General features: G+C 51.8%; 1 protein-coding gene across 2 annotated transcripts in view; it reads right to left on the reverse strand.

The window, feature by feature from the left end:
- Positions 1–7500, reverse strand: part of LOC126570523 (uncharacterized) — a 14503-nt gene that overhangs the window by 3950 nt on the left and 3053 nt on the right. For both annotated transcript variants that reach the window (XM_050228327.1, XM_050228326.1), the window contains exons 2-4: positions 5447–7373; positions 5187–5372; positions 4861–5115 (exon numbers count right to left, since the gene is read on the reverse strand). In XM_050228327.1, coding sequence (XP_050084284.1) covers positions 4861–5115; positions 5187–5372; positions 5447–7116 — 2111 coding nt within the window. In that variant the 5' untranslated portion in view covers positions 7117–7373. The remainder of the gene's footprint in view (positions 1–4860; positions 5116–5186; positions 5373–5446; positions 7374–7500) is intronic.

Raw genomic sequence — 7500 nt, forward strand, 5'->3', positions numbered from 1 at the left:
CGATCAGGCTGTCCGTCAGTCACACATGGTCACACGTGTTGGGAGAAATATCAATTTACACCAAGGGGAAGCAGGGGCGGCCGGTGGTGATGGCGGCGGCTCCAATTCTGCTTTCAATCCTGCCTCCTCGGTGTGGCAGCAGTGTAGGACACATAGTAGGCTCTATCGTACCAGCATCTCGGGGCTGTTATGTTTTTAATGGAGCATGAAAGCATGCGCCTACTGTTTTTGAGCATCGTCTTCTACAGTCACCTACTGAGACCACCACCGACCTGAACACCCGATTCTGCTGAAGATCTACCATAACGAGACCTAGACCACGCTTCCGAGGGGGTAATTATGATGAAAACCGATGCAAAATAGGGGCAAAATATTCGTGCAGATCTAGTGCGGGCTGTTTGTTTCTCCGGCAGACCCCCTAGGCCACACCAGTTGCTGAAGGAATCCCCAAGCGCCCTGTGCGGTTTCGAAGCGACGAAGCAACGTTGTCCGTTCGATGGACTGCGGTGATGGTTACTCAGGAGGTTACCTCAGCAGAACTCCCAAATTGATGGTTTCAGTCAATGGACGATGATTGGCAGCGGTAAATCCATCCCTTTCTCCATCCGCATCACAATGGACCCATCTTTTGGGGCTCCAACTAATCGTCGTTGCGCCGTCGTCATCATCGCGACGCTGCGAGCCCTGCAGTAAGGCGGTTGGGTGCGTGTAATGTGCACCCGTGAATGTGGATCGACGTCGTTGTCCGGATTTGGAGCATTCAATTAACGCAAGGCTATAGGCATCTAAACCACACACAAACCCGCCGTTGCCCTCACCCCGAACCATTTGCATTGCATTATGCGTCTCGCCGTATAGCGGGGATCCCTGTTCAATTGTTCAACATATGGCGCTGGCTAGCTGGCTGGGGAGTCACTGGCATGTCGCACAAGTAGGTCAAGTACTTTACATACACACCACATACCGAGCGACGCAGTCTCGATGACTGGCGTCTGCGCCCCCCAAAACGTGTGCGGTGTATCGTTTATGAACATAAAAGCTTATAAACATTCAATTAAGCGGCCAATTAGGTCGCACTCGAGAATCTAATTGTTAGTGTCTCCAGCAATGGAACTATTTGGAACCTGCTATCGTAGCCCATTATAGCATTAATCGATTAGGCACTTGAATGATAAATTTAACCCGTTGAACCAGCTGGTGTTATCTTTATGTGACGCTACAGGAAATATGTTTTACTCTGCAATGCACCAAGCGCAAAAGAGTGCAAAAAACGTTTCTCGCCAACTTCCGTTTCTTGCTGGCTCCTTTCATGTTTCGCGTTTATGTCTTCTCAAGTAGGGGCTTACCGCGTGTGAAACGGGTGTTTCCTATAAAACCACATCGCCGCTTGTGCTCCGAAGAGCGGACATCATAAAACAGCTCGAGGCCATCGCCAAGAAGTAAATCGTTTTCATTATGCACTCGTTTTACGAACCAATTTGTACTTACAAAAAGGAGCAATACAGACGAAAAAAAAAAGATCGCAGAAGAAACGACCGCCGCTGAAATCAACATAACCCTCGCCGCCTGGCCTGGCCTGGCCTGGTGAGTGGCGCCACTTCAGCCAGCACCGGTCAATCCTCTTGGGGCGGCCTGGCTGAGAAAGATGCCGTACCGTCGAACAATCTGTGCCAAACGTCGAATTCGCGAATTGGTTAATGGTTTTCGGTCGATGACGGCAAGGCTTTCTCGTGGCTGTGTTTGTTAAGCGATCGCGATTACTCGTGATCTCGACGCGAGGCGTCATTTCGGACCGCAGGTCAGCGTTGGCGTTGGCGTTGGCGGCGACGGTGGCATAGTTCGACGTTCGACCGACCTCCTGCAGTCTCAAGCATCTTTCGCGGGGGAAAGGCACACAAAAAAGTGGTTGAAATGTGCAACACACAATCGAAGTTCGTGCGTACCGGTGGTGGATTTGGTTTTTCGGTTTTGTGCAAACAAACTAGTAGCAGCTCGATACAAGCGAAGCAGAGTGTGCAACCGGGCATGCTGTTTGACCCCCGGTGGGGTCTAGGACACTTTCACCATGGCCCTCTAAGCGCTGTGTTACGCATGTGTCAAAGAAGAAGCTTGACGTAGCCTGCTGTGCAAAGCGAATCCTTGTTTCCTTTCGTTTGCAGTTAAGTAACGGAGATCAAGTGTTCCTTTTCAAATGATGCAAAGTGTTTTGCGTAACACAACGTAACATACCCCCGGGGGTGACATCTGACGGCAGCAGAAGTTCTATTAAATATTCCCCTCTCCCCCTGCTCCCTCTCACCCCTCCCGACGATAGCAGGCCAGCCAGAATGCAATTAAAAATAAAGCAACAAACATTCATCAAACGCGACGCAAGCAGCAGCACCATCATCCTCTCAGCAGAAGGAAGACAGAATCCACCCCGAAATATCAACACCCATCTCATCAGCTGCTGCTGCACCTCCTGCTGCTCTCTCTCTGGTAGTGGGAGCGACGCGACGTGGTTCCCCGAATACAGTGTAAATAAAACATAATTAACACACCATTTAAAACGCACTCCTTCCCTCTGCTGACGCGGGCATCATCAGCTAAAGACGCTGCGGGGAGGTGCAGCGAAAGCCAAGGCATCTATCATTGAGTCTTACCAACAACATTTCAAAAGCACATCACGGTGACTGTGGGGGCGAGAGAAAGCGCACAAATGGCGTTTGGAGGGTGCGCGGGATATATCAAATGATTGTAGCCTTCTTAATCCCTTTGAGCTCACCTTCATCATGTAGGTAGCTTGGGGACTTTTTCTGGTGCGTGAAGTAAACCCACCACCTACTGTTTGCCTAGCAACCGGTTGAAATATGATTTACAGCTGCACAGCTCATAATGCAGCGCATGCACCGGACGGGAACGGAGGGCGAATGTATTTTTACGAAAGAGACTTTATTTGAGTTTGATTGCCGAGATCGTGCAACACGTGCCCGTTATTGAGCCCTCGTGTCGTTGTTTCACCATACTTTGTAACGCTTCCTGATGCTCCGATAGCGCATTCAGTAGTTTACCAATAGACACCACTAATCTTTTGCTCTAATCATTTTCAAATTAAGCAAAAGTTCTTTGATCATCAACGGATTCAACGGCACCAGCGGTAGCAGTTGTTTCGTGACGACTCACATTGTTCATTACGCTCTGGCGCAGACGTAAGGTCCTCGCTTGGCCACATTTCACCGAGACAACCGCCCCGGGTGGCCCAGTATGCGCTAATTGACTTCACGCCAACAACGCACGTCAACGCGATCCGCGGCAACGAAGGTGGCGACGGTGGTGCGACGGATGCCACAGCATGGTCATGGCGCAAATGAACGTCACAGCACCACCGGTATCGTCCACGGTTCGAGCTGCCTCTGGCGTTGCGACTGTGGCTCCGACCGGGAAACACTTTTAGCAAACCACGCTAGAGTCCACCTCTAGATTGCCATTTTCCGAGAGCGTGGCACAGGTGCAACAATGGGTGCGCTGTTGGCTAGTGACACGCATGATAATTAGCGTTACATTAAATTGATATGTTGCCCCGTGTGACTTCAATTACTTTCCTCACAAAAGAGATAAAGTTCTCTTGAACCGACGAGAGGGTGCATTCTAGTGCAGGATGCATCATCATCATCATCATCATCATTCATCGTACGCGGAACTCCCACGTGATGCCAGCGCACGTGATCTCTTAGTAACGCCGCTCCTACTCCAACGGAAGACGACCTCCAATGGGTGGCAGAGCGCTGCTAAGCTCTGGTAGCTGGCCTGTCTCGGAGTGCGATGGGATTTGAAAACTATTTTTACCCTACAAGTAGCAGACATCTATATGCCTGCCTGCTCATCGGAACATCGCCGCCGCGATCACATCGCTCACCATCCGAATCCGCGGGATCGGGCGGTGGCGCGCTGGTGGTGGTGGCGGCAAGTGGAGAGGAGTCACAGCATCCGAGGTGACCAATTAAAATTGCTCGTGATTGATCTGGGGTGCTACTTTCGCGTAAATTTCAACCAGTAGATCGTTGTGATTGGTGATGGTTTTTCGCTTTCCTCATCCTCGGCGCAACGGCGCAACGGGCGACGACCATTACGACGCCAGGACGTTCCGAGAGATTCATTTTAAGATCGTGTCAGAAGCGAAACTATGCAGCTGGTCCTTAGGGGGCACCGGTGTGTGGTCAAGACATTCCCGGCTGGAGGAGAGAAGAGTGCTAGAGCACTTCACTAATAAGATCACCGCCGAGCCGAGAGTAACCGTATTCCGGGTGCTAGGGGATACATTTCCTGGCGTCTGGTATATGTACGCGGAATGCGACTGGCAAATGTGGAAGATCGCAAAGTGGTTTCGTGGTGCGGCCATTTATACATCGGCATCGGCCCGGACCGGACTAATTGGATAATTAGTTTCCGGCATAGCCGAAATGGCGAGCAGCAGCACCACTACCAGTAGTAGTAGGCCTAGCAGTCGCTTCAATGGGATGCGTTCTGCGGTTTCAGTGCATCTAGTAATCTATGCGATTCGAGGAGCGTTTCCATTTCGATTGTAGTACGGAACGAGGCTCGTGTGTTGCAATTGCAAGTGATCAAAGTAAATTAAAAAATAATATCCTTGATGTCCTCTCGGATCATCCGGACAGGCAGAGAGGGCGTGACAGAAGCAGATAGAGATGAAGATACGGTATCAACAGTGTTTCAGAAAGAATTGAAGAACTGGCGATCGAAACGCAAAGGCTGTAAGAATTTTCTTCACGAGCTCAACAATACTCATAGATTGTGGTTGGAAAATTTGACGCTAAGGGATAAATGTTTGAAGGTAAGCCACCTAAGCCCGTACACACTCACTTGATATTGTTCTTCATGAATCGGTCGATAAACTCCTGTTGGTAGCGGCTAACCATGACGATTGTCGGTGGACGGACGGAGAACTTGATCTGCAGCGAGTCGTCCAGCTCACTCAGGAACCCCTCCACCTCGAGCTGCTCATTTTCGATCAAATCGTGCACCGGGCCCGTTTGGTGTAGCTCAAAATGGTCGACCTGCGTGAGTCGAATGGCTTTGGCAGGGTCCTCGTGCATCAGCTCGATGCAGTACTCGTATCTGTGGGCAGGGACACAACATGGTTAATGAGAATGGTCTGTCGCAAACCCCTCCTGAGGCCCTCTACTAACCTTCCGTCAATGCCATCCGTCATAATGAGCGTTACCGATAGATGGTCGCTTTTCCAGATGTGTAAGCGCCATCCGAAACCGACCACATCACGCAACACATCCGACGTCCGGCACTCGTCCATTGGCTCGATCGCGTGGTAGTTCTTCACGACAAACACTTCCGAGCGAAACTCCGGCACGAACTCACTGTAACGCAGAGCAAAAATTCCCTTACATAAAGTTCCACGACGAGCAAAGGCTGCGATCAGTAGGCTACTCACCAATCCAAGTCGACAGGAACATGTTCGTGGCGAAAGTTCTTGGCAACGGGTGCCTCGATCAGCCTACTGCAGCGCTGGAGAAAATCGTCATCCTTGAACAGCAGCTCCGGTTTGGGACATGTTTTCAGCTCACTCTCCAACCGCCGGTACGCACCGGTGACGCGTGCAATTTCGGCCGATACCGCATCCTTCTGGCGTTGCAACAGCGTCAGCTTGGCCTGTATCTGCCGCTCGATATTCTCGGCCTCGGTGTGCAACAGCTGGCTGAGTTCCTGCAGTTTGCGAGCCTTCGAGCCACGCACCCAGTCAATGTTCTGCTCGATCGCCCGCAGTACCATCCCGACATCGGCCAGATACTCCTTGATGCCACCGAACTCGTGCTGGATCTTTTCCACCTTGCTGTCGTACATGGTGGTGATCTTCTTGAACGTATGTTCGGCGTGCGTGTCATCGTGCAGGGCACAGGTCTCGCAGATGCACCCATTGCAGGAAAGGCAAAAGAACAGCACCGGCAGTGCGTGAATCGTGCACAGATTGTCTCCATTGCACAGTGCGTTAGTCTCCACGATCGTGGCACCATTCTGTCGGGATAACTCAGTGATTGTTGGTGGATCATCCCGTGGTAGAGCCGGAAGAGAAGACGCTTTGATGTTGGAACTGTTGGACTCAGTTTTGCTATCCTCCAGCTCATCCTCTCGCTTGCGATAACCATTCTTCCGGGGAGCTTTCGGTTCCTCGAATCTCACCCTACGTCCCTTGCCATTAGATTGTCCCTGTTTGATGCCATTCTCGGTTACAGTCGGTTGGTCAGCACACAAGGGTGCGGGTTCGTCTATGTGAACTCCATTACAGACTACACCAGCTGTTTGCGTTTTCGGTTTAACGCGTCCATTCTCACCCGGAGTGTTGCCCTTTCTCGCTACATCCTTGTCAAGGAGCTTCTCGGCTGGTGGACTGGCTGGACTTCCGTTCGGTATCGTATTTCCCTGAGACCGATCCTTCCGTTTGCCGTGCTGTTTGCCATTAACCGGTCCGTGGAGCATCTTCTCCGAGCCGCAACCATTTGCTACGGTTTTAGGTGGTGCTGCCTCACCAGTCGGCAACGACGATGGGGAGGCTTTCACTTCACTCTCGAGCACTTTAACCACAACCCGTAGCGTACCAGTTTCAACTGGCGCCACCGTCACGCCGTTCACTTTAGAGCGGATCGCCTCATCAGGATCGCCAGCCTTGGAACCGGACAGGGGTATTAGTTGCTTCGCATCACCCTCCTGTCCATTAGGCGTTATCAACTGAACGCCACCATTCTGTACACCATTCGATACGCTCTGTCCATCATCCAGCTCGTCCGAACATTGCACCAGACTATCCAGCGATAGCTTCGCCTTACAGTTCGGACACTCGACGGCACCACCGTGTGCCCGCTTCGAGCCGAACCACTTGGTAATGCACTGCAGGCAGTACTGGCGGGCACAGTTGGGACAGTGGCTTGGATCTCGCGGTAACTTCCAGCACAATGGACACTCGATATGCTGAGCACCTGACTCACTAACAATACCACCACCGCTGCTGGCTTTAAGCTTGGTGCTAGGTGCAACTACTGCGGCCGTCGGCGAAACGATTAGTGGCGATGAGTTGCTGTTCCCCGCCCGTCCACCACTATCTCCCATCGTCGAAGCCCTCTCGCAATCGACGGACGCACGCTCTAACGGGGTGTTTGCGATTGCGGAATTCACGGAAATTCACTGGAAACACCTGGAGCGCACCTTACGTACTCACACACCACACATGACGAGGTTGGACGAGGTCCGAATCCGCAACCTTAACCAGCAACCTATCGGCTACACACTATCGCTACCGTTGCCGCCATCGTCGCACTCTGGATGGTAATCACGCTGCAGCGCGCACGGTAGCGGGTACTAAATCACTGAAGAAGCCACAACACACCGAGATGAGCTCAGGATGATCCATGATCTCGTCGTGATCCCGCGTGACCGTTGTGCGCGCGCGCGCGCGCGTAATCCGTACGACAGAGATACGAGCCATTTACCAAA

This window comes from Anopheles aquasalis, chromosome 2, assembly GCF_943734665.1.
Source record: "Anopheles aquasalis chromosome 2, idAnoAquaMG_Q_19, whole genome shotgun sequence".
NCBI classification, from domain to species: domain Eukaryota; kingdom Metazoa; phylum Arthropoda; class Insecta; order Diptera; family Culicidae; genus Anopheles; species Anopheles aquasalis.